This window comes from Chrysemys picta, chromosome 16 (assembly GCF_011386835.1).
Source record: "Chrysemys picta bellii isolate R12L10 chromosome 16, ASM1138683v2, whole genome shotgun sequence".
In the NCBI taxonomy this organism is placed as follows: domain Eukaryota; kingdom Metazoa; phylum Chordata; order Testudines; family Emydidae; genus Chrysemys; species Chrysemys picta.
The window spans coordinates 10,995,118-11,022,226 of NC_088806.1; the positions used below are offsets into that span (position 1 = coordinate 10,995,118).

Here is a 27,109-nt window from a genome sequence, read left to right on the forward strand (position 1 = left end):
CATCCTGGATCCCAATAGGACCAGGTGGCTTACATAATATAAGAACGTAAGACTGGCTATATTGTGTCAGACCAATGGTCCATCTAACCTTGTGTGCTGCCTGAGTGACCAGTGCCAGATGCTTCAGAGGGAATGAACAGAACACGCTTGTTGACCTGAAAGGTGATGAACTTCCACCCTGACCTTTAAACTTTATTATTGTTGATTCCAGCTTACCTCACCTTACCACACCTCCACTGAGGTCTCCGGGCAAATCAGGAGTGAACCACTCCTTTGATACAGATGTGTCCCAATGCAGCTGAAGTGAAGCAGACTTTGAGCCAATGTCAGTTTGGAAAAGGCCCGCTTAACCCAGCAGGTTTCTCAAAGTATCCATTGTTGTGAACTGCATGAAGTATGCATATGTGAACCCCAAACAATATCAAAAATGAAAGAAACATAAGGCCAGTTCTGGGGAGGATTCCAGAGCCAGGCCTGAGGGTTAAACAGCTGTGCTGTAACAGCTGGCCTCCTCAGGACCCATAAAAATAATTGGCTGCAAAAACAGAACAAAAACAAAATTAAAAAAACAAAACAAACAAACCAACCTACAAAAGCTACCATCATGCATCCATCTCCTGCCCGATGTGACATCTTTGCTTTGCAAACAAGAGAACTGGAGAACTCTGTGACTGTTATACCAATTGAATAAAAAATTATACATCTTGTCTCAAGTAACTTTCCTCTTAACAGAAGATTTATTTTAAAGCTTATCAAAATAAATTCCATTTGAAATAGAAATAATTACAGTCTATACTGGGTCTCTAGTCTCATACATGCTATTTCTCTCACATATCCCCCTACTCTAATTCCTTTGGAGTGAGGTTTTAATTTCAGGATTAGCCTCCATTTCCTATGTAGTAGGAGGCGGCAGGGAAAGAAGAAGAAAACTTTGAGGTTTATAAAAGAATTCAGGTTATCATATAATCAGTCTCTTACTTTACACTAATTAACTTCATGTTTAATTCCATTTTCACTGGTAAAAATTTAAGATTATAAAATATAAACCTATAGAGCAGTTTCCACCCAGTGAGATTTGTGTGAAGTCACATTCTACAATAACCTAGGAGCCTTCCATTTCTGTGAGTTCATTTCTCCCTGGGTCTTCTCCCAGAAGTGTGGCTGGAAGGGGTCTCCCACTACATGGGAAGGCTGCATCATGAGAAAAACCACCTGTGCTCTATTTTCACACTTTCTAATCTTTCAAAGTAGCAGGAGACGGAGAAGTGGTACAAATACATTAGATTCTAGAGCAAAACTAAGAGACCAAACCACAGACTCAGGACTCAGCATTCATGTATTCTGCAGTCTGAACTTGGAATCTGATACATTCATTCCCTCACTGGCTACCATCATTTGCCCAGCATGGAAGTGCTTCTTGTCCAACAAGGCAGCCAGATTGGGACCCATAGGCATGGAATGGCTCTGAAGGAAGCTCCTCCACTCCTGTCTGTTTCTGGCAAGTCTTTCAATGGTTCCTGAGCTGTGCCCCAGATTTTTCAGCTTGACTTCCACAGCTCTTCAACATGTTGTTTTTGGGCAGCTTCATTTTCGCTTGCCTTCAGGTGTCCATCTTATTGCTATTCTGGTGATGGAATCAGTTTCCTTCCGAATCACATGGCCAATCTATCTCCAATGCCTCCTGGCAATGATGGTGCGCAGATCCTCTTGGCTGCACTGTATCAATAGATCTTGGGTTTAGATTGTTCTGGGCCAAAAGATATGGAGGATTTTTCTGAGGCAGGTTGTATGGAATGCAGACAGTTTGGACATGTCATACTTTCTCATTCCCCCGCATTTGGCACTATAAAGTAATGTTGAAAATACTCAGCTCTGATAAATCTTGAATTTGGTTATGGTGTTGTATTTTGATGATTTCCAGACTGTATGTTTAAGCTCCTGAAGGTGTTCCTGGCTTCCTGGCTGATGGTGCTACCCAAGTATGTGACTGTTTCTACATTGGTGAGAACATAATCGTCTATCCATACTGGTGAAGGTGAGGCAATATTAAAGGTCATGATATCCATCTTATTGTGGTTGATTTTCAATCCAATTTCCTGGCTGAAGGTGTTGAGTCGATTTGTTTTTTCTTGTATATGGTTTTGGGTATGTGATAGGAAAGCGAGATCATCTACAAAGTCCAGGTCTTCAAGGGATGAGAAGGGTGTCCATTTAATCCCTCTTGGTGTGTCTTCTGTTGTACGCCACATTACCCAGCCAATGGCAATGTTGAAGAAGATTTCAGACATGACACACCACTGACATACTCCTGTTTTGACTTCAAAACTGCTCTCACTGTGATCAACACTGCATGTGAAGTTGAAATAGTGAGGTATAACTCCCTCAAAATGCCCATTTCTTTCTTTAATCTGGTGGCACAAATTTAAACTAGGCACTAAATACAGGTGTGGCTCAGAATCCCCGTAAGACATCAAATGTCAGGTATCTATTAAAAATAGGTATCTTTCTGCAGATATATCACAGTCAACACTGATTTCATTTTCTACACATTTGCAGCATCTCCCAGGGTGAGCTCAACAGAAATGTCATCCATTTTCTCCCTTTCTATCTACATAGGGATTGCATTTCCCAAATAATAGGCAACATGCACCTGATTAGGAAGAAGATATCTTCAGGAGCGACCTCCTGCAGGGTCTGGGCCACAACTGCTTTGGGAGCCAAACACGTGGGTATTTCACCTAGTTCCAAGTTATTTACTAGGGAATAGTCTTCACAGCTCTTTAGAAAAAATATTGACTTAACCAATTGAACAACAGTGTGATCGTATGCAGTTATTTCCACAATTTGTGATTTGCTGTTTTTCACCATTTCAGAATGGGAAGTAAAAGTGCTACTGTCTCCTTGGTAGCATGCCCAACAGATTGGAGTATTCTCTCCTGATGACCTAACTGCAATTGAGCTTCCCCCAGGGCATCATGGAGGGGAGGGGGAAAGAAAAAAACTATCCTAAGAAATTACTGTTTTAGCAAATGGTCACTTGTCTCAAAGTCCGAAACAAATCTGAGTGACATGCTGCCAAAGAAAACTAAGATGTAATTATGTAACCAAATGGTGTTCAGGAAAGAGAGAAACCTGCAATACCAAGGAGCGTAAGATATTCCTGCGGGAATTCTGTGCCAGACATGAATTCTGCACGTGTGCAGTGGCGCAAATTCCTCCAAGAGTAATTAAGACACTTTCAGTTTCATATAAAATGAAATTCCAGAGCAGGTTATATCTAATGATTAAAATAAGAACAGAATCTTGCACTTCATTCTCCTCCGATGTATTCAAACCTGCTTCACACAGCATCACCTTATTATTAAGTCATGTTCTTTACAAGACATTTCACATCATCATAACAGGGAAAAACAGCCAACCTTCCCATCTGTAAACAAAACTCCCAGATCAGCAGGAAAAAGGTCAGAAGCAGCTTTGCAAATAGGTAAAAACAGGAATTAAAACACAGAATGAATACCCTGTGTTTGGGATCCATTCAAATCTCCCCTCCAACTCTGTGATAATTGAATCCCCAGCCCCAACAAGACTGATTGAGAATCCAAGTCTGGTACCTAGCACAGAGAGCAGAGAACACCACATCATGAGGAGTGGGAGGTGGGAAGATAGCATATGGATAGGATAAATTCACTGTGGTTGACACAGAAGCTAAAGTAAAATGACATTTTCCCCTAGCTCTGTTCCTGCTCTTTGTTATTGTTCAATATATTTCAAGTGAGGAAAATGGTAGAAGAGATATCTGCTCTCCAGCACAACCCAAAGCAACATAAGAGCAACGGGGAAGGAGACAATTTGCCCCCAAAGGGAGAAATAAATGACTAACAATTGCTTTGAAATGGAGGAACAGTATAACCATGATGCTCAGGGTTTGTTTAGACTAGGAAAAGTGATGGAGTTTAGGTCACGTCCAGGCAAAAGCTAACGCCAACCATTGCAACTGGGCTGCATCTGCTCTACAACTATAATTGTCTTTTTACACCAAGATCACTAACTTGAGCAGCCAACACCATGTACAGTCCTAGTGGATGGAAGGCACAGGTAGTTTTTGCCTCAGTGTAGCTTGTTGGGATCAAACCTCTCTCCCCCATCTGGAGCTGATGAATATTCCTGGCTGGAGGGACACACACTCGTACGACTCAAAAGGAAAGGAGTTGATAGAAAAGATCACAGGACTGACCCCAAAGAAGGTGAGCTGCAAAAGGCAGAAGCAGGCAACTCATCTGGTGGAGCTGAGAGACCACGGTGAAGATGGTGCAAAAATCATTATGGGGGAATTAGCAAATGTGATTTAAAAAACAAAAATCTTTGGCTAGTCCTAGTCAAGGGATTTATTATAGTACTGTGTCATGTGGCTTTTCTGATGTCTAGTAAGTGCTGAGCCCTGACTGAAGCTTTTCCCGCACTCAGAGCATGTGTAGGGCGTCTCTCCAGTGTGGATTCTCTGATGTGTGATAAGGGCAGAGCTGTGACTGAAGCTTTTGCCGCATTCAGAGCACGTGTAGGGCATCTCTCCAGTGTGGATTCGCCAATGTGTGATAAGGTTTGAGCTCTGATTGAAGCTTTTCCCGCACTCAGAGCACGTGTAGGGTGTCTCTCCCGTGTGGATTCTCCGGTGTCTAATAAGGGCTGAGCTATGGCTGAAGCTTTTCCCACACTCAGAGCATCTGTAGGATGACACGCCGGTGTGGATTCTCTGATGCGTGATAAGGTTTGAACTCCGATTGAAGCTTTTCCCGCACTCAGGGCATGTGTAGGGCGTCTCACCCGTGTGGATTCTCTGGTGTGTGATGAGGGCTGAGCTATAACTGAAGCGTTTCCCGCACTCAGGGCATGTGTAGGGCGTCTCTCCCGTGTGGATTCTCTGATGTGTGGTAAGGGCTGAGCGCTGATTGAAGCGTTTCCCACACTCTGGGCATGTGTAGGGTGTCTCTCCCGTGTGGATTCGCCGATGCCTAATAAGGTTCGCACTCTGACTGAAGCTTTTCCCACACTCAGAGCACGCATAGGGCGTCTCTCCAGTGTGGGTTCTCTGATGTGTGATCAGGGCAGAGCTATGACCAAAGCTTTTCCCGCACTCAGAGCATGTGTAGGGCATCTCTCCCGTATGGATTCTCCGATGTCTAATAAGGGCTGAGCTACGATTGAAGCTTTTCCCGCACTCAGAGCATGTGTAGGGTGTCTCTCCTGTGTGGATTCTCTGATGTGTGATCAGGGCAGAGCTCTGACTGAAGCTTTTCCCGCACTCCGAACATCCATAGGGCATCTCTCCCGTGTGAATTCTCCTGTGTGTGATAAGGTGTGAGCTCTGATTGAAGCTTTTCCCGCACTCCGAGCAGGTATAGGGCGTCTCTCCCGTGTGGATTCTCCAATGTGTGATAAGGGCTGAGCTCTGATTGAAGCTTTTCCCACACTCAGAGCACGTGTAAAGTCTCTCTTCTCTGTGGATTCTCTGATGTGTGAAAAGGTCTGAGCTCACTTTGAAGCTTTTCCCACACTCTTGGCATGTGTAGCGTGTCTCTTCCAAGTTGATTCTCTCATTTCCAATAAGGTCTGAGTGGCTACTGAAGTTTTCCTCTGGCCTGTCCTGAGTCTCACAGGCTTTTGCTTTTTCTCGGAGTGCACAACTCCCGGAAACATTCCCTTTGGATCTTCCTGATAATGTCCCATGTGGTTCTACTTGCTCAGCATCTTCCTGCTGGGGTTTCTCCTCATTCTCACTCACCATTCCATCACCTGAATGGGAGACAGAGAGAATCCAGACATAGGTCACTCCCTGCACCAGAAAGAAAGGAAATCTCAGAGAGAGCAATGGAAAAAGGGATGAACAAGCCAAAACAATTGTGAAACGAACAAAAATATAAGCTGGGGTGGTCAAACCTATCATGAGCTGATTTTCCCCAAACTCTTCCACAGAGGAGAGAGGAAGGGATCAGTTTTGGTCTGCATCTCACCAGAACACTTAGGGGAAAGCGAGATTGGGGAGGGACCTGCTGCCAGTTGTCAGTCAGAATAGGTGGGAAGCCATGAGTGACATCTGCCGTAATGATTCCACATCTACAGGGAACAATCCTGAACTTGGAGAGCTCACAGGGTCTTTGTAGGGCATCCCAAATGTTTCCTGCATTCCCAGACAGTTGTTGAATTGGTTTAACCAATTACTCACCTGTGAAGGCAGCTCTTGGGAGCACTTCTTTCTCAGAGCCCTGGAGGTCCGGGACCCATGGCTCTTCCCCTCGTTCCAGCTGCGAGATCACATCAGGTTTGGAAACTGGAAACCCTACTACAGGCAAAGAAAACAAGGGAGGTCAGTGGAATTTGTGGAATACTTGTCACAAAGAATATTCCATGGTTTTAACCCCAGCTCATTTTTAAGCAGTAACATCCCAAGGCCAGCTTCCTTGGCTCAAAGTGGAAGGAGGGTTATTATTATAATAAATCATATGCATTACCTTAGTGCCTAAGGAGCAACTAACAGTGGGTCCCCATTGTGCTAGGCACAGTACAAACAGAGAATAGTAGATGGCCCATGCCCTGAAGAATTTACAATCTAAATAGAGAAGACAAACACAGAATGGAGAAAGGGGTAGAGCCCAGCAGCAAAGTGAACTATGTGATGGCAGAGTGACAGATCTGATGAATGCAGGCATATATCTTGAGACTATTGTATTTAATGTTATGACTTGGGACAGAGTTTTCTGGAAATTGCCGCTATTACTGCATTTCCCCCCCAAAATGACTCTTCATTTCTGGAATCACGTTTCATATCCAGAATTGCTGGTCAGAGGGTGGGTGGGCACACAGGATCATGCCCCCCCCCCGTGCCCCGGATTTCTACTTGGAGACACCTGTCTCATCCCCAGGGTGCAGGGCAGAGGCTGGGTGCACAGATGATGTGTGGGTGGAGCATACAGGGTCACACACCTCCAGTTTCTGACAGAAGACACCTGACTTCTCCCCAGGGCACAGGGCAGAGGCTGGGGACTGGCTGCTGTTGAGACTTGCTGGCAATCCACCTCAACAAGTTTGTGCTGTGACACTGGGCAGAGTTTCAAAACATAGCAGGGTTTATTAGTCAACTGAACCACAGCATTGGAAAGTCCTTAAATTAGCACAGAGAAGCAAAGATAAAGACATAGTCCATGCTAGCCAATGCCCTTGCGCTCTGCTGCTGTAGATAACGCTTTGGTTTCCTTTCACTGTGACTGTCCATTTGTCTTCGCTCCGGCAGAGCTTCCTGCATCTGCGAGCCCAGTTCTTCCTGCTCCCAAAAACATAACGAGTCCATGTATACCTCACTCAGCCAAACGGAGATCCTCCCATGGACAGCTGACAATTATATTCCCTTGTCTCCGTTGGGTATTCCATTGATGTGGGTTGGTCCCAGCTAGTACGTAATGACTAGAGCCCTACCAAATTCATGGCTGTGAAAAATGCGTCACGGACCATGAAATCTGGTCTCCCCCGTTAAATCTGGTCTTTTGTGTTATTTTACCCTATACTATATAGATTTCACGGGGAGACCAGCTTTTCTCAAACTGGGAGTCCCAACCAGCAGGGGATTGTGGGGGGGGGAGGGGTTGCAAGCCTATTGTAGGGGTGTTTTGGTATTTCCACCTGTACTTCTGCTGGCCACCCAGCTCTGAAGGCAGTGCTGCAGCCAGCAGCAGCACAGAAGGAAAGGTGGCGATACCATACCATAACACCATTATTTCAGCACTGCTGCTGGCAGTGATGCTGCCTTTGGAGCTGGGCTCCCAGCCAGCAGCTGCAGAGCTTCCTGCAGCTGGGGCAGGTTCTTGGAGCCAGGTGGGTCTGACCCAGCCCCAGAAGCAGCCCCGGCAGGGGAAGAGGAAGACCCGTCCCTTAATAGCCCAGCCAGGACCAGCAGTTGGAGCCCAGCATGTAGTAGGAGCTCTCGGCCAGGGCGCCTCCAGCCCTGGCCCTCCCCAGCTCCAGGCCCCATGGCACTCACGGCTTAAAGAGGCCTTGGCCTGGCTGTGTACAGTTGGGCAGTGACCATAGAAACTCCCAACCACGGTACCCATAAGGCTGGCCCTGACCCCTCCAAATGTGAGGACCCCACCCATGTCATGCCCCCCTCACTTCTGCTCCGCTGCTGGTGGCGGTGCTGCCTTCAAAGCTGGGCACCCAGCCAGCAGCTACTGGTCTCTGGCCACCCAGCTCTGAAGGCAGTTCCACCACCAGCATCAGGGCAATACCACACCTCCCCATACAATAGTCTTGTGACCCCACTCCCCATGTTCTCCATAATCCCCTTTTAGGTTGGGACCCCCATGGTTAGAACACTGTGAAATTTCAGATGTAAGTATCTGAAACTGTGAAATTTAAAATCCTATGACCGTGAAACTGACCAAAATCGACCGTGAATTTGGTAGGGCCCTAATAACCCATTCATATCACCCCATGACAGTTACATGAAAAAACACCTGATGTCTCCTGTTCTTTCTAATCACAGCAGTACCAATCACAGAGGGAAACTGAGGTGTGTATTGGAGTCATAGAAATATTACCAAAATTCCCACCTCTATCACACAAACACTGCTCACAGCCCTTGGAGAGAAAGCAAAGCACAGGAGCTGGACTTTAGTCCAGTGAACACAGTGGAGAACAAGCTGCAATCCTCAAACCCTGGTCAAAGAGGAGAGGCATGTGGGTCCCCACCCATAGAGAGGGGCTGTCTAGAGGCCTGATACCTGAGAGGGCATTCCTTGAGCAGACCATGGAGGCGGGTGAAATGTGTAGCTACCTGTGATGGGGTGGACTAGGCCCAGAGGCCCCCTGCTGGAGGCCTCAGGGTCCTGACACACCCATCGCAGGTAAGGAGCAATGGAGAGGTCCTCCAAGCAGGTGAGAGTGGCTGCAGGGGAAGCAGCCAATCAGGGCCCAGGAAGGCCCTATAAAAAACAGCTACAGAGTCCAAAACAGTGCAGTTCCTTGGAGGAGTGTGGCTGGCCTAGTGCTAGTAGAGACCGGGGGAGCAAGTAAGAACTCCTGGCTGACTACTGGGCCTGAGCTTAGAAGAATCCTGAGCTAAGGGTAAGACATTGGTGAAGGCTGGAACCTGGAGTAGTGAAGTAGGCCTGGGTCCCTCCCAGTAGGACACTGGGGCAGGGCCTATGATTGGACATCAGTAAATCCCCAGAAGGGCACTGAACTGTCAGGAGGCCCAGCTGAAGACTTGGGCCAAAACAGACTAAGTGAAGAAGTCCTATGGGTATGGCCCAATGGCAGGTCTGGGACTGGTTTAAAGACCATGGACACACCAAACTAGAGGGGGTGTTGTGAGAAGCAGGTGCTGACCCCATTACATTACCCTGGAACTGTAACATTGCAAAAGCACATTTTGGGGAATTAGGAAATCTAGTAATGGGAGGGAGAATTAAACTCCCCCAGCGTGTGGAGAAGGCTGGGGAATTAAACACTAAAATTCAGGAGCAACTGCCTCTAATTCTTCTGGAAAAGGAGAATGTAAGAAACAAGAACTGGGCCATGCAACCTAGGAGGGACAGGCTCAAAGATCCAAAGAGCCTGGAGGGAAGACAGCTTGTGACTGCTGCACACGGGGAGAACAAGACTCTTCCCCAAACATACTCCCATTGACCCAGATAATGACCCAGTCTCATGGGCAATGTTATGCTAGCCAGAGGTAAAATGGTATAATCAGAGAATGGTTTATTAGCTTGGAACATGTGTGGAGGGGCAAGCAGGTGAACATAAATAAATGGCTTCTTAAGCTTGCTACAGTTAAAGGCCTGTTCTATTAAGCTGAGGCTTTGTGGGAGGAATTATGTTAAAATCTGGGTTTTAGCTGAATGGACCTAAGGAGAGAATCCCAGGTCAGGTACTTTACACCCTCATTTTGAGAAACTAACGAGTAACCACAAACAGGTGCAATACGCCACAGGATACTGAAAGAAGGAAGTTTGGGGCGAGCTTCAGCAATTAGGTTGCTATGCAGTATCTCAGCAGTTGGACACATTCATATATTGGAATTATTAATAAATAAGTGATGTAAATCATGAGTATTAATGCTTGATGCTTAATTATGGACTTCCCAAAGGCCACATATGGGCAGGGGCAGCTATTGACATTATTGTAATCAGAGTAAAGGAGCAGATATAGTATATCGCCATCCTATTACCATAAGGAAGGGGATAAAATACCTCTCCTAGTTACCATTTTTGCAGGTTTGTTGGGTCCCCGAGACAGTGTAAACTGAAGCAGGGCTTCCCTTCTGAGGGGCTCCCTTGCCCCTCCATCTTTGTTTCCAGTGGTGTGGATAAGTTGTAAGTATACACAATGCAAGATAAGTATGAACAATGCAGGATCCTTACTACAGGTATTTAAAAGGGTGTCATAAGGAGGAGGGAGAAAACTTGTTCACCTTGGCCTCTAAGGATAGAACCAGAAGCAATGGGTTTAAACTGCAGCAAGGGAGGTCTAGGTTGGACATTAGGAAAAAGTTTCTAACTGTCAGGGTGGTTAAACACTGGAATAAATTGCCTAGGGAGGTTGTGGAATCTCCATCTCTGGAGATATTTCAGAGTAGGTTAGATAAATATCTATCAGGGATGGTCTAGACAGTATTTGGTCCTGCCATGCGGGCAGGGGACTGGACTCGATGACCTCTCAAGGTCCCTCCCAGTCCTAGAATCTATGAATCAATGAATCTACACTTACCTTATTCTAAGCATTATGTATATTGATCCTTGCCTATTATATCATTATAACTGTCTATATTAAATAAAATTTGTGTATGTTACACCAAAATTTCATCTTCGGAATTAACTTTGAGTAGCCACCTACAAGGACAAGTTATATCCCAATACGTAATCTTATAGGTGTAAAAATTGTACAGGCTACACTACCACCCTGTGACATCATCAACAAAGTGCCCATTTGTGCCTGGGTAGGGGCCCTGCTATGGGAGGGAGGAATGCAGCAAGGACTCAGGAAGGTTGGCCAGGGTCACTGTGAATAGAGATGGGGAGGTTATATGGGGATGGGGTAATGAGTAGGAGAGGGAGATCAAGAGTTAAAATAATATTTTGGGGGGGGGGAATGTATAATGAAGTGAAACTGAACAGAAATAAAATTGGAGTGTAGGCTCTAAAGCCACAAGGGTTGGGTACGAATTTGGGGTTAAAGGTCTGGGATCCCCCACAGCTCTAGATCCCCAAACCTCTCCTCCCTCCCATTGTCCCTCCCAGACCACTTCCTGGGTGCCCTTCCTCCACACTCCCCTCCCCTTCTTCCCATTACTCTCAGCCGTCACCACCTCCCAGCACCTTGGGAACTTCTTATGTTCCTTCCTCATCCCTCCCTACCTCATCCCTCCCTGATCCTTCTTACCTCTAACCCTGCACACACCCTCCCCATGTCCTGGCACCCCAGAATTATCTACTGCCCCCTTCTCCTCCCCTCCCATGGCTCTGTTCTCCCTTCACCTGTGGGGTCCTGAATGGCAACATTATATGCTCTCCTATCAAAAGAGGAGCTCATCTGACTGTCACACAAGCCAGGCATGAGTCATACACCAATTTACTCAACTTAATTCAGAATTGTACAGACAGTATATTTTCTTCTTAAAATGAGGAAAAGGCATGAAAGCTACAGTTATTAATGTATTTTAATGCGTCCAGTAAGGATACTTTAAATACAATTTTTAAATGACTGGCAGAACCAAAAATGCAAATGTACAAAAAATTATACCAGCAAGTGGGAGATAAGGCCAAAAAATGTGGGCAAGGAAACTTGTCAAAACTTGTTTGATTACTCCTGGGGGAATTCTGCATCAGTGCATGTGCACAGAATTCATGGCCTCCACAGATTTCTTTGCTTACCTGCAGAAAAATGACTATTGACGGGGAAGCAAAGGGAAGCCGCAAGAGCGGTCATTTGCCCACTCCTTGGCAGTGCAGACAGGTCAGTTTGGCAGCTGGTAGAGATGTAAATCACCGCCTGAGGGTGTGGGGCTGGGTAATCGTGTGTGTGTTTGTGTGAGAGAGAAACTCTGTCCCTCTTGCTTGCTATTGCAGCATGCTTGGCATGGAGGGGTGGGGTAGTGGCTTGTGGCATTTCTGAATTGTTCCCATTGTTAGTGAATTCCCCCAAGAGTATAAAACAGGTTGGCAATGTAAGGGAGCCTTAACATTTGTACGAGTGGTGTAAAAGAATCTTATTCTAAAGGACAATATGGCTTTATAAATGCTCATGGTGCATTAGTGATTAGAACTGGTCTAAATTTTTGGACTGAAAAAATTTCCTCTCAAAACATGCTCCATGAACTGAGCATATGGCTCCATATATTTGTTGACTAATAATTACAAGTAAAGGGTCAATACTAGCTACATTACTATTAGACTGAGGGGGGTTGGTGATTTCCACCAATGCTCCATGCTCCCATTCTCCATCCATTGTATTGTAGTTTAAATAAATTACCAAAATAATTGAAACAAGCTGGATTCTATTGCATTATTTTGAGAAAAAAATGCAGAATTTTAAAATATTGTGCACAGAATTTAATATTTTGGTGCAGAATTCCCCCAGGAGTAGTATAAGTAAAGGTATAAAGTTGTTACTCAGGTTCTTCAGAGACGCCACAGCTTCTAATAACTGAGGGGATGGGGAATACTTACCCAGCAAGGCCACCGTCTCATAGTTCTCCTGCATGACGTCTCTGTAGAGGGCTCTCTGAGCAGGGTCCAGCAGAGCCCACTCTGCCCTGGTGAAATACACAGCCACTTCCTCAAAAGTCAGCAGCCCCTGAAAGCACAAGAGTCCCTCACTCAGTACCTGCTGCCCCAGTCACAGCCCCATTATTTGTGGGAGATCAGGGTCATGTAAATTGAACATGTAACTCCAAGAGCTTCCAAGTCCCACCCCCATCTTGCTTAGAGCAGCCAGGAGGCATCAGAGGGTAGAGTAGAACAAGAGAACCTTTGTGCCTCTCAGCTGACAGAGGGAAGCAGGGTCTTCGCATTTATCTCACACCCACAAGCCAGAGCTTGGTACAGGAGATAGAGCTTCCAGCAGTGTCCAGAGACAGCCCCCTGGTAGGAATCCCAACACCCTCTCAGCAAAATATATGGAAGAAAGGAGAAGTCAATAGGAAAGTGTACATAAGTCAGAAGATTGGAAATGTAGCAAATGGGTAAGGGAAGCAAACAGAAATATATGGCCAGCAGAGCCTAGGAAAATCAGAAGGAAGTTTTTAAAAGTATATGTACAAAAAGAATCCTAACAATGGCAATGACGGAAATGGCAGAATTAGCACACACACAAAATGCTGAAGAGGTAAGTGTTCAATAAGAATTTCTCTCCTAGATTTTTTTGGGGGAAAGCAGATGATGTAGTCCTATTATATGATGATGAGGAGGACTCTTTCCTTTCCAATAATAACTCACTAGGATGTTAAACAGCAGCTATTAAAGTTAGACGTGCTTAAATCAGCAGGTCCAGATAACTTGCATCCGAGACTTTTAAAAGACCGGGTGGAGGAGCATGGTCGTCTGTTAATGTTGATTTTAATTAGGACTTGGAACACTGGGGAAATTCCATAAGACTGGAATAAAGCTAACGCTGTGCCAATATTTAAAAAGTGTAAAAGAGACGACCTATCTAATTACAAGATGTCTGAACTGTTAGTCGATACTGGGCAAGAGAATGGAGCAGCCGATACTGGATTTTATTAATAAAAGAATTAAAGGAAGGTAATATAATTGTACTAATCAACAAAGGTTTAGGGAAAATAGATCCTATCAAACTAACTGGATATCCTTATTGGATGAGGCCAGACGACTGGTTGATATGTTGCCCCGGATTTGAGGGTGACAAATTTGTGTATACCCCAGAATATGATCAAGCTGATTGCAACCATATTGTATGCATTCAGCCACCAGGAATTAATTAATTAGAACACAACATAGTTAAGGGTTAATTTGAAAAACAGGCTTTTAGAGGCAAGGTCAAAACTACACCTCTACCTCGATATAACGCTGTCTTCAGGAGCCAAAAAATCTTATCGCGTTATAGGTGAAACCGCGTTTTATCGAATTTGTTTTGATCCACTGGAGTGCGCAGCCCCGCTCCCCTGGTGTTATATCGGGTCACGTTATATTGGGGTAGAGGTGTAGCTGGCATTTTCTGCTAATCAGAATGGGAGGAGGGGAGAGAAGTAAATAACTGAGAATGACAGAAGATAAGTGGATGAAAACCTTGAGTGTAGATGCCTCTGATATTAGAAGTTTATTGAAAGTTAGGAGACGTGATGAGCCAGTAGGGGTCATTATGACCTATATGTCTTGAGAAGTCAGCTATAAGAAGTTTAGATAATAGAGTGTACTTTGGAGCAGTCATCTGGAGCTATCCTTGAAGAGAAATCTTTCCTGTCATCTTTTGTCCCTGGCAGGGAGGCGTTTGGCCAGCACTGACCCGTCGTTGATTACTCAATACTGTCCCAGAATTTAGGTAAATACCTGGGATGTTCTAAATCTATTGTTTATCTGTGTGTGCGTAAATCTAAACATTGCAGTGTTAGACACGAGCACGCTTACTTGCTTTACTCCTTGATCAGACAGAATTGCTTTGTTAAGTTTCTGAAAAACCCCAGGTAACAGACAAAGCTAAGAGTATTGATTTAATATACTGAGACTTCTGTAAGACACCTCACTTGGTTCAGTACAATATTTTGATTAAAAAAACTAGAAAGATACAAAATAAACACGACATACATTAAATAGATTAAAAACTGATTGATAGATTCTGGCTCCAGCACTGGGCATCTGGGAAGTTTTCCCAGCCTTGGCTGAGGGGTTATTTCCTCTTCCACAAAGAGGGGAAGTTCCACTCCTATTCCTTAAAAGAAGACCCCAGATTACACAAGTCTCAGCAGGTTTGTCACATCCTGTCCCCTTCTTTCCTGCACCCGAGATATTTCCTGCCTCCCACCACCTCTAGCAGCTCCCACCCTCCTATGCATTTACTGCTCCTCTCTCTCCAAGCAGAACCCACCACCAGCTCCCTGATAATCCCTTACCTGAGCCAGCTCCATTGCAGCCATTTCCTTCCCCCTGGGAGGAGGGGATGATCTGGAGTGAAACGTGGACGTTATTCTGTAGCCTGCCAGGGCGAGAAGGACAATGTGAGAGAATTCAGATGGGGCTTTTGTCCACTCCACAAGCCGATTTCCCCCAGGATTTTTCCCTGATAATGGACATTCTAGGTTCTGCCACACTGTGAAGCACAGAGTGACCTTATTCCAGTACAGGCCTAGCCCCCTCCCACCAGGGTGTAACCCTCTGACACATGGTGAAACCCTCCCAGTAACAGGGATCCTGACTGAGATGTGGCAGTAATAGCAGAAGCCAAGGCTGGGGGTGCTGAGTCCATCCCGGCAAGGTCACAAGTCTGTAGGTGGTGGAGCGCCCCCTTTAGGAGGAAAAAGTCCCTTGCTTCTTGCTGGCAACATGCACAGCTCGGCGGTTCCAGGTTCATTTTTGCACCAGGTACACATGCGCATCTTTCCTTTCATCACACACATGGGGCACTCAGACCCAGTTCTCCTTATATGACTATCATACCTCCACCACGTTGCTCTCACTAACACTTCTCCCAATCAGTGCAGCTACACCTAGTACCATGAGTGCAGGCAGATAACGCCCAGTAGCTGTTGCCAGCTCCAGGGGGAAGAGTTAAGGTTGCACTGGCATGCATATTAGCTCTGTATTTCCTAGTTTTTGGAAGTTTGAGTTTTGCTGAACTTGACACTCTGGAAGGGCCCAACATACTGCTGGGCAACCTTACCTCTGCATTAATGAAGGTGTCAGGGACTAGATGAATGTTCAGTAAATACCCAGAAAGTGATGGCTCCTCATCCCTACCTGCCATTCACACAGGCAGCAAAGCCCTGGGAAAGGCAACTTTCAGAGGCAAAGAGAAGGCGATAGAGCTTAGAGGTTCTCTGCCAGTCAGGATGGGGTAGCAGTGAGGGAAGTTTGGTAGTTGGAGGGGTGAAGAGATTTGGGTCATGCTCGGGGGGCAGAAGCGGCTGGGACTGGGTAACCCGGGGCTGGGCAGTCTCCATGGGGGACACATGCTCCTCCTGTGCCCCTTCCACACTCGGTTGCTGGCAGAGAACAGCCACCTTGCTCCCAATCCCAGAGGCAGTCAGGTCTCTGGGTTGTCCCAAGTGGCACCCGCTAACTCTCTTCCCATTGGGGAATAGCTCAGGGCAAGAATTTCCCACCCAAGCAAGGACAAATCCTGCAGATAAAATGGGTGGGAAATGCCCTAAATCTGAGGAGGTTTTAAACAAACATTGGAGCTTTACAGAGAAAAGGGGACAAAAATCAGTGCAGGAGATAAGAGAAATAGTGAATAAAATGACCCTATCGGGGAGCAACAGCTGCTCAATCCAGACTCCCAGATCACAGTGGAGGCAGTGGCATCCTGCATTTTACCAAGAACTCACACCCTGCACAAACATCCCCTCCCCACTCCCATCTCTTCTCCCTATGCATCTCTGAATCCCAGAGCTGCTGCTGCCTCTGACACACACAGGCTTCCACTCCCGTTAATGTTGGGGGGACCTAATCCAGCTCCAGGAGTGAGCCCTAATTTCCCCATCATATGAGGCAGTCCCATCTGAGAGGGGGGTGACAGGGGAAGGGGGTACAAGGAGTGAGATTGAAAGTTGTTGTAGCCATGTTGGTCCCAGGATATTAAAGAGAAGGAATATTTTTTTTCAATGGGTCCTAAAATAAATTACCTCACCCACCTTGTCTCTCCAAGAGATCTGAAAGTGGCAGAAGGAGACAAACAGGAAGACAGAGCTCAGGACTCTAAACCAAACATTTTCAATCCCCTAGAGGAAACTGCATTTCCCATCTGCCCATGGGTGTGTTCTATATGAGGGACCACCCCATTCCTCTCTCAACAGCAAGAGGAGACTGCAGCCAGCCCCAGAGGGTCCTTCCCCACCCTGGGATGTGAAAGATCCTTGTGCCTTAGGTTCCACACTGGCCAAAGGAGGTTACTAGTACTTCCTCCCCAGACTCCCCGGGGCAGCCAGGGATAATTAGTGGGTTATGGGAATTAGAAGATGAAAATTCATTAAGAACGATGATATTTGTGTGTTTATTATTAAATCCCCAGACCTCCACAAATCCCCGTCCTTCTTCCGATGAGCTATAAATATCTAAGGGACTCAGCTACTGATCCTACAGGGAGTTTTTGCCCCTCCCCTCTTTCTATAGCAGCTCTTTTAAGAACAGGTCAGGGAAACATGGAACTACTTTAAACCAAATTCTGGAGGCTGCTGAGCATGCACAAGTTAAAATGAAACCAAGGCTCCGTCTCACAAGGACCTGGCCCCTAGTTCAAAATTATAGACACTCGTCAGAAATCCAAAATGGCCACTTCATAACTGATAGAATGTTATTGATCTATTGACTTCTGGGAATTACCAATAAAAGAAAGAACCCAGTGAAGGTGATACCCTGAGGGAAAGATCTCATGTGTCTTTACAAATTGGTATAATCTAATCTGGAACTTTATACAGTAAAATGCCTTATTCGTAGCCCTATGGCAATTGTCTAGTGTCACTAAGGGGCAGAATTAAGGTTGGTGCCTTAGCTGTGAAATTCCATCCCCTAGCATATTGCGATTGCTGTTTGGTAGGCTTGGCTGAATCTATTTAGTCTATTTTTTAATTAATAATTTCAACAGATTATATCTATGTCTATTTTTAAGCCCTTTCTCCAATTTCAGTGTTCAGAGCTGTAGGCAGTTATGGGGGTGGTCAGACAATAATTATGTAATTACATATTGCGATTCAAAAAAGCTAGATCTTTAGAACGGTTCAAACAAAAATTGCCAATGTCACATGCAAAATATCCTTCAATCAAACTCAACTTTCTCCAGAAGCATTTTGTCATTTTGCCTATATAATTTTTTTTATCTGTGTGCATTTGCATGTGCAGTATAATTGACATTTACTGAGATTTACTGATTAAAAATCCAATCCTTTCAACCGTACTTTTAAGTAATGAAGTACTTTAATTCTTTCACTTCCTAGACTGTAATGCTTGCTCTGAGGATAATTACACCCTCCCTGTGACGTATTTCACCCTCAGTCCCTGTCACGTGCTCTCCACTTTAACCCCATTGGGATGTAGCTCCTGTCTGGGAGCTCTGCTGAGGCCAGTGGCATTATGACCAGAAGGTGACACACTGACACATGAGCAGAGACACATGAGGGAGGATGAGGTAACATGGAGGCTACCAGGGTTGAACATGGCCCTACAGAGTGTGGGAAGCAAACTTCCTCTCAGCCTCTCTTCTCTCCCACCTCCCAGAGTCAGTAACTCTGGCAAATCGTCTCCTGAAATCTAAATAGCCCCGATATGTGAGACAATATCAGCAAGACCAGAGTAACACAGATGCTTTAGGGGCTGCAGTGTCAACCCCCTTGCCTAGTTGAGGGGAGTGAAGATCTGCAGTAGAAGCAGAGGTGAGGCTGGGGAATGGGGACACAGCTGATGTGGGACTGGGAGCCAAGTGGCCCAAGAAGCCAGAACTCATGAAGGGCTGGGAACAGAAGTCCTCAGGACAGTTTAGAGGCACTTCTGTGTATTTTCCCCCTGTTTACCACCCTGCCATGTATTTAATTTAGAAACTTTTCATTCACATTTAAACACATTGGAGCTAAGCTGTGTTGATACATTTCCATTCAAAATGCTACAGTTTTAATTAGGCGCATAAGCATCTGATTAAGCAACAGAAAGCAATCAGTAATTGACATGCATTCATTAACTTGACTGGTTGCTGTGCATCAAATTTAAAAAAAACCCACCAAAACAGATGGTGTGAGTGAGTGTAAAAATATCAGGCATTAAGAAATGGAAATTAGACATCAGTTCATATCCCATGTGCTCATCTTGTAATTTTAATTACATAGCTTTAAGGGACTGAATAGTAACACCATGTTGTTTTAATAGCATTTGAGTCTGTATAACTGTTTGCAAGATTTCAGTGGATATTGTGAACCAGCCGTCTTAACCTTTTACTTTGAGATTACTAAATACAATCCAGTGCACCACTCCTGAAAGACTGCAAGCCCTGGCGGTGACATGCTCCCTAGAGAGCAAACACCGACGAGCCCTTCTGCCCTAAAAAGTGCTTTTGGCTCTTTGACATCGCTTTATCCGCCCCACCAGAAAATGCTATAGGTAACCAGGTAATTACAGCAGACCGTCACTAGCTACAGTTCTACCAGCTATGTGCCAAAATTGAAATGGTTCTGTTTGTTTTATCTTTCATTCAGCTTTGCAATTATTAGATCCCATTTAAAAACTGGAACTGAAATAACCAAAGCAAGTTAAGAAGAGAGTGACATCGGGCATAGGTGAGGGTAAAACAATAAAGGGAAAGAACTGACTATGCAAAAAGGAACATCCCAAACTATCAGAGCCCCAGACCCCCGTCCAACTGAATCCACCCCAATGGCATATCAAGCTGGGCCCCTGAAAAATCACCCATCCCGTCTGGCAGTGAATGCTGCGTGTTCCAGACGGAGCTATGGTGTGTGCGTCTGCTCTGTTGACGTCCTGCTCTAGCACGGAATGCACCAAGGCCACAGGGAGCAGAGACATGGACTCCTAGATGTGCAGAAAACAAAAGAAGCGGTGGTTTCTCCATGGATGCACAGGCTGTCTTGGCAGGGCAGCTCAGCTGCAGTCCCTGCACACAGCTGCGGGTGGGTGTCCTGGGTCAGGAGAAGTCGGTGTCCAGTCCTGTGGGGCTGTGCTCCTGGCTCATACCTCACTGCTGCCCCTCCGTTACCAGCTGCACTGGTCAGCCAGCCCCAGGCCTCACTGAGGTCACTGTCTCCCCGCCCGCCCCCCACAAGCCTTCAAACTGGGACATGGTGCACCAGTGCCAATCAGAGTGCACTAGTGTAAATTCTGTCTATACTAAGGTTTTCCACCAGTTCCTAAAACACCAGCGTAGCAGAGACCTTCAGTAGCCAAAACAGCCCCTAGAACTGGGATCTATTTCTAGCTGTGTCACGGACAGCCTGGGTGACCTTGGACACGTCAATGTTTCTCTTCCCAACTTTAGTCTATTTACCCAGCTGCCCACTCACTGGGGTCTCCTCTCTCCAGAGCTGCTCACCACTAAAACTTGTGTGGGTGGCCCCAGAGCTAAGGTAGTTCAGCTCTGGAATAGTCTTACAAGAGTGGCTGTGGAGTCTCTTTCCCTGGAAGTTTTTAAGATCAGGTAGGACAAACCTCTGTCAGAGATAATCTACATATACTGGGTCCTGCCTCGGCAGAGACAGCTGGATTTGATGACATCTTGAGGTCTCTTCCAGCCCTACATTTCGAGGATGCTATGCAATATATATGTATAAAAACAAAACATACAGAAAAAACCCCCACCACACACAATGTCAGGCAATTCAGCAAAAAACAAAAAAACCCACCCTACACTCCACAGCATAAAATGACAGAATACAAAGGAGAGCAAAGCAACACAAAGCAAACTAGTACAACCTAGGACAAAAGTACACCACGCAAAAGAGCTCAGCTCAAACCAACACAACACAGGCATGAACCAACCTGAGGCAAAACAATGCACCATAAAACTATGCAACACAACGTGGTGTGATCACAGTTCCAAATGGCACCATGCAAAACAGCTTAGTGTAGAACACGACACGGCACAAGACAGAATTATTTCAATGTAGGCCTGGAAGGGATCTTGAGAGGTCGTCTACTCAAGCCTCCTGTGCTGAGGCAGGACCAAGTATCCCTAGACATTCCCAGACTGGTGTATCGCTAACCTGGTCTTAAAAACCTCCAATGATTGAAATTCCACAACCTCTCTTGGAAGCCAATGCAATGCAAATAATGAAATCAACACAACACTGAACATGGACAAGCTGGGCTTGAAGTTAAGGGGAGAGGCAAAAATTCAAACAGTCTGGGTTCAATTCCCAGTTTTGCCCCAAATTCTCCATGCAAACTTGAGCAAATTACTTCAGCTCTCTGAGCGTCAGTTTCCCCATCGGCGTAGTGTGAAAAACTGCTCTCTGTCTTAATTTGCTACCAGTTGCAGTTACTGATCCGTAAGGTATTGTAAAAAAACTGCCATCTGCACTAATCTGCTACTGGAACAGGGGTAGCGAATTGTAACCAGTAGCAGTTACTAATACATAAGGTTGTTCTTATTTGCTGACTTGCTAAAACTTGACAGTGGTGGGGGATGGAAGCACAGGCTTCAGCTTCCAAACAACCCAGCCTGGTACAAATCTGTTTCAAGTACCTCTTAATAGAGCGAGGCTATTTAAACATCATTTATTTTGCAGCTTCATTTACTGTGCTCACAATGTAGCATCCTGACACTGATACTTCTGCCCAAGTGACCTGTGGGTTGGATTCATTTTAGTGGAACGTGGGACATGTGGTGGATAATTTAAATTCTTAATATCTTTCAGGTTCGCCTTCGATATACTTCTATGCTGGTGAGATGTCTGACCATTACAGTTCATCAACTCGGCAGGCAGGCACCGGCAGCAATGCACTTGTCCTGTTGCCTTGACTGAGAGAGGTTTCTGATCAAAGGGATTCCAGCCAGCTCCTGGGGTAATAACTCATTGGAGATGAAAGGGCTTGTTCAGAAAGAGATTTTGACATCTGTAGGGTAAAGATGAGCGAGGTGAGTTTATCTCCATGCAGGTGTATTTTAGATTCTGGGGCTAGGAAGAAAGGAGAGAGAAGTATTTGGGATTTCCTATTTACCTTCCTCAGGGCAGGGCCGGCTCCAGGCACCAGCTGAGCAAGCAGGTGCTTGGGGCTGCCAAGGGGAAGGGGCAGCATGTCAGGCTCTTCGGTGGCAATTCGGTGGAGGGAAGGACCTGCCGCCGAATTGCCGCCAAAGAAGAAAGCGGTGTGGTGGAGCTGCTGCGGATCACAATCGTGGCTATTTTTTCCCCCCCGCCGATTGGGGCAGCAAAAACCCTGGAGCCGGCTCTGCCTCAGGGCCATCTATGCTCACCTGAAATTTTTTATGGCAGAAGCAGTTCCTATCAAAGGTAAATGATGAAATCCTAAGAGGAATTCAGGGAATCCCAACAGCAGATAAGACAAATTGGAGAACTCTTATGAGACTTTATGCAGCCAGATACACTGGTAAGGGATTCTTTGTTTAAAAAAAATCTCTCTGCCCCTCCCACCAGGGTATAGTCGTGTGCTGCCTGGCACAAGGGGGGCTGTAATCTTGGTTCGGGTCTCAGTTTTACCTGGCACAACAGTGGGGTCTCATCTCACTTGGGGTCTCTGCAGTGCCTAGCAAAGGAGAGCTAAGTTCCCTCTAAGCTGCGTGGCCACCCACCAGCTTATCAAGGGCTGCGCAGTGCTCAGGCTGCGGCGGGGAGAGATGTCTCTCCCCCAGCCCTGGACCTGCCACGGCAGGGAAAGGCAGGGACAGACACTCTCCCACAACCCCATAGCTGCTGCAGCTGGGGACAGGTGCCTCTCCCCAGTCCTGGATCTGCCGCAGCAGTGAGAGGCAAAGCATCATAAAATATCAGGGTTGGAAGGGACCTCAGGAGGTATCTAGTCCCACCCCCTGCTCAAAGAAGGACCAATACCCAGACAGATTTTTGCCCCGGATCCCTAAATGGCCCCCTCAAGGTTGAACTCACAACCCTGGATTTAGCAGGCCAATGCTCAAACCACTGAGAGATGCTCTCCCCCAGCCATGTAGCTGCCAAGGGAGAAGCGCCCCTCCCCAGCCCCGGAGCTGCCGCAGTGGGAAGAGATGCCTTCCCACCCAGCCCCAACCCAGCTGCTGCTGCGGGGAGAGAGGGCTGGAGGGAGTCTGCACCCCCAGCCGGAGCCCTCACCCCCATCCCAACCCTCTACCCCAGCCCTTTGTCCCTCCCACACTCAGAACCCCTCAGCCCTACCCCAGCCACACATCACCTCCATATTGAGGCACATAACAAAATTCATTCTGCACATGCATGGGAAAATGAGAGGGAACATTGAGAGAGGGTCTGTGATGTCAGTCGGGGTCTCTGCCATGTGTGGCACAATAGGGACCCTGATCTTGGACCCTGCACTAGGCTGAATGAGGGCCCCAAACTTGGTCAAGGTCTGTGCAGCACACCGTGGGCCCTGAGCTCAGTCCAGGTCAGAGCCATGTTCAGTACAATAGGAGCCCTGACCTCAGTCACGGTTTGTGCCACATTTGTCACAATGGGGATCCAGATCTTGGTCAGGGTCTGGGCAGAGCCTTCCACAATGCGGGGCCTGATCTCTGAGGTCTCTGCCATCTCCTGCACAGCAGGGGCCCTGATCTCCATCTGGGTTTGAAATCGGTATTTAGTAATACAAAGAAAAGGCTGCAAATATGGGGAACTTTAGCATCCTTCTCACTGGTTAGAGGAAAAGCTTGAGGAATTTTCTAGCAGTAGTTGACACAAGGGAAAGAGGTAAAATTTGAAAGGATTTCAGGTCAATCTTTGATAGCTAGAGAGAAAAGGGCAAAATTCGCAAGGGTTTTATATCAATCAATATTCAAGAAGTTGAGGAAAGGGCAACACCTGAGGAGCTTTGATGTTCTGAATGAGTCAGAAACCTGGAGAGAAAAGTGGGAAGATTTTCAAGAATTTGATATCAGTATTTCAGAAGTGAGGAGAAAATGGGGCACAAACTAAGTATTTGCCAATATAAGAGAGAAGCACCAACATCTGGGGAGATTTTATGTCACTGTTCAACAGTTCAAGCAAAAAGAAGGGAAATTTGAGGGGATTATACAGCAATATTCAATCAACCCAGAATGGGATGGTTTCTCTTTCCCTCACATTCACACGGCCAAGAGGGAGCCCGGGGTGATGTCCTTGTCACAGGGGAAAGGAGCCGGGGTGATGTCCTTGTCACAGGGGAAAGGAGCGGGGCTGGAGCCAGAAGGTCGCTGGCAGTGGGGTCTGGGAATGGGACTAGCAAGCAGTGTTGGGGGGGGGAGCAGCTGGGTTGGGCGGGGGAGGAGGAAGTGACTGGGAAACCTGGGGCTGGGCTGTCTCCATGGGGACGCTTGCTCCTCCCTTCCCTTCCTGGGCCTTTCCATGCCCTGTTGCCAGCAGAGAGAGCCCCCCCTCCCCCCCCAAGCCCAGCTCAGCACATCCCTGTCTCAGGGCTCTCCCAGCCTCTGCCCATTAACCCTCTTCCCAGTTCAGAAATCACTCAGGGGAACGATTTCCCACCTACACAAGGACAAATCACTGCAGGTAAAAATGGGGGGAAACACCCGAAACCTGAGATTGGAACTGGCCATTGGCGAAGTGGAGAGAAAATGGGGCACAACTGGGGGAGGAGAACAGAGACCTTCTCAGGGATTGGAGGGAAAAGGGGGGGGGGTCACCCTGGATGTTGCTCGTTGCTCTCTAGGGAGAAGGGGGGCAGGGCTGGAGAGGATGGGGGGTCCCCACGGGAGGGGGCAGCGGTAAATCCGAGGGGATCTCAGCCCCCCCTTCTCTCCCCGCTCCTCGGGGGTCACCTGCTCTTCTCCTCCCCCGGCCATGTCCGGGCTGCACAGACATTTTCCATCCGCCCCTTTCCCAGATCTCGCCCCCCCCCAGCCCGGCAGCCCCCGCCCGGCCCAACGCAGGGACCCCAGTGGGGGCTGGTCCCCTCCCGCCGGGACCCCCCGTGGTGCCCCAGGGCAGAGCCTGGCCGGGCCCGGGGGCGTTGGGCTCCTGCGGGGACAGCAGCTCCGAGCCCCCCGCGGGCGCTGCCCCCAGGGAGCAGATCCCGGCGCTGCGAGATGCCGGGTCCCCCCCCCACGGACACTGGGGCAGAGTCACCGCCCGGCCCCGCCCCCGGGGCTCGCTCCGGTACCTGGAGGCTGCAGCGCCGCAGCGGGGCGGGCAGAGCCCGGGGCGGCCCCAGCGGGAGCAGGGCCCGGGCCGGGCACGGGGGGGGTTAATGGGTCTCCCCGGCACAGACCCTCCTGCTCCGCCCGGGGTCCCAGATCACAATGGAGGCAGCAGCAGGCTGCAGCGTGGCATTTCCATTCGCAGGAGCTGGTCACACACCGTCCTTCCTCCTTTGTTCTCCCGACTCCTCCCCCCAGCGCTCTCAGCCGCCCCGGGCTGCCAGCTGCTTCCTGCGCCTAAGGACATGGGAGGACGCTCCCGGGGAGGAGCTGCCTGGAAAGCCCCATGTGCCAGATTTTCTGGGAAATGTAGTTTCTCTGGGTTCTGCCTCTGCGCATGTAGGATTGTCCCCCCTCTTCCTCCCCACCGCCCTACACTGCGATCTGCGCATGCTAAGAGCCTGCAGCTCGAGAGACGAGGTGGGGGCAAGGTTACATCTGTCACTGCACCAGTCTCTGGTGGCGAGAGAGACAAGCTTTCGAGCGGCACAAAACTCTTCTCCGGCTCTGGGAGAGGCTTAGGGTGACCAGACAGCAAATGTGAAAAATTGGGACAGTGGTTGGGCGGGGGGGGGGGGGGGGTAATAGGAGCCTATATAAGAAAAAGACCCCAAAATCGGGACTGTCCCTATAAAATGTGGACCTCTGGTCATCCTAGAGAGGCTCCCACTGCACCGCATGAGCCAGGCAGAGCCACACTGCCCCAGAGTTAGCAGCCCGGCTCGTCATCCCCCGTCCAACTGGCTTGCGTATTATTAAGCCCCCCCCCCCCGACACCCAGCCTTAACCACTGTACCCAAAGGAATAAAACTGGGGAGGGGGATGCAGCCCCAAAGGAATTCTGGGCAACAGGTCGACCAATAGGGCTGCATGTAATTCCATAGACGCATAGGACTGGAAGGGACCTCAAGAGGACATCTAGTCCAGTCCCCTGCACTCAAGGCAGGACTAAGTATTAACTAGACCATCCCTGAGAGGTGTTTGTCCAGCCTGATCTTAAAAATCCCCAATGATGGAGATTCCACAACCTCCCTGGGAAATTTATTCCAGTGCTTAACCACCCTGACAGTTAGGAAGTTTTTCCTCATGTCCAACCTAACCCTCCCTTGCTGCAATTTAAGCCCATTGCTTCTTATCCAAGCACATGGTGCAGCTGGAGGATACACCACAAATACAGTCTCCACACTTTCCCATAGGGCTCCACACAACTGCAGCCATCTGGAGCAAATGTCCCTTCTAGCGTTCAGTTGTAAGCAGCCTGCAGGCAAAAGCCAGGTGTCACTGTTAACTACAATTACATCTGTATTACACACACACACACACACACACACACACACACACACACATGCTAGGTGCCAGGCTCCTTAGCCATCAACTGTCTTGGGTAGATGCCTATGTCTCTCTTCCTCCTCCTGATTGGGTTTTTCCAGGCAACACAGTTCCCTCCCTACACCAGGGGTTCTCACAATAAATTTTTGTTGGCCTCGAAGTGCAGCCACCAACTCTTGCTGGTGGCCACACTGACAGTTTTCCCTAAAATACTTAATTAACTTTAAAAACAATGAGGAGTCCAGTGGCACCTTAAAGACTAACAGATTTATTTGGGCATAAGCTTTTGTGGGTAAAAACCCACTTCTTCAGAGGCATGGAGTGAAAATTACAGATGCAGGCATAAATATACTGACACATGAAGAGAACTGGAGTTTATTCCTTTGCACATGGATGAGCATCATAACTTGGTCCACCATACCATATGTCCAACTCCACATGGTACGGTCACACCAGACTTTCTGTTACTCCTGTGTTGTAGTTAGAGTCTCCTGGGCAAAACCTAGGAGTTCTGTGAATTTTTCCTGGAAGGCCAACACATACTCCACCACAGACTCCCCTTCAGGAGAGGTCAGACCTTCCCGTTCCATGCTCATTAGATCCAGGGGCCCAGTATCTCCTCCCATAAAGCAGTTGAAAAGTGGACGATCCTGTGCATTCCTGGGCAAACCTCCTCACAGGGAAATGGCAGGTAACTTGGGCAGTTGGTCCACAAAAGTTTTCAACATCATTTTAAGGGTTCCATTAAATCCTTCAACCA

The 27,109-nt window shown here is 47.5% G+C and overlaps 1 protein-coding gene across 10 annotated transcripts; it reads right to left on the bottom strand.

The window, feature by feature from the left end:
• Window positions 1-714: 714 nt before the first annotated feature.
• On the bottom strand, window positions 715-25,381 carry LOC122172119 (zinc finger protein 436-like). 10 transcript variants are annotated; one of them, XM_065569842.1, is made up of 6 exons: window positions 24,984-25,381; window positions 15,116-21,838; window positions 12,717-12,843; window positions 6,979-7,093; window positions 6,221-6,337; window positions 715-5,790 (listed from the first exon to the last, which is right to left on the bottom strand). In XM_065569842.1, exons 3-6 carry the CDS (start codon window positions 12,735-12,737, stop codon window positions 4,373-4,375), a joined length of 1,671 nt encoding a protein of 556 aa, XP_065425914.1. In that variant the 5' UTR covers window positions 12,738-12,843; window positions 15,116-21,838; window positions 24,984-25,381; the 3' UTR covers window positions 715-4,372. The 10 variants fall into 10 exon arrangements, with proteins under 10 accessions (XP_065425914.1, XP_065425908.1, XP_065425907.1 ...); XM_065569836.1 differs by lacking the exon at window positions 6,979-7,093 and adding an exon at window positions 14,811-14,934 and having other exon boundaries at window positions 15,116-21,776; window positions 24,984-25,380; XM_065569835.1 differs by lacking the exon at window positions 6,979-7,093 and adding an exon at window positions 14,811-14,934 and having other exon boundaries at window positions 24,984-25,380.
• Between the last annotated feature and the right edge of the window lie 1,728 nt (window positions 25,382-27,109).

Bases quoted from the DNA above. Each gene is read 5' to 3' on its own strand.
- LOC122172119 (XM_065569836.1), bottom strand. From the start codon at position 14,861: ATGCCCAGTGCTGGAGCCAGAATCTATCAATCAGTTTTTAATCTATTT. The intron at 6,338-12,716 runs GTAAGTATTCCC...CTTTGCCTGTAG, and splicing joins TGAGACGGTGGCCTTGCTGG to TAGGGTTTCCAGTTTCCAAA. The intron at 5,791-6,220 runs GTGAGTAATTGG...TCTCCCATTCAG, and splicing joins CCCAAGAGCTGCCTTCACAG to GTGATGGAATGGTGAGTGAG.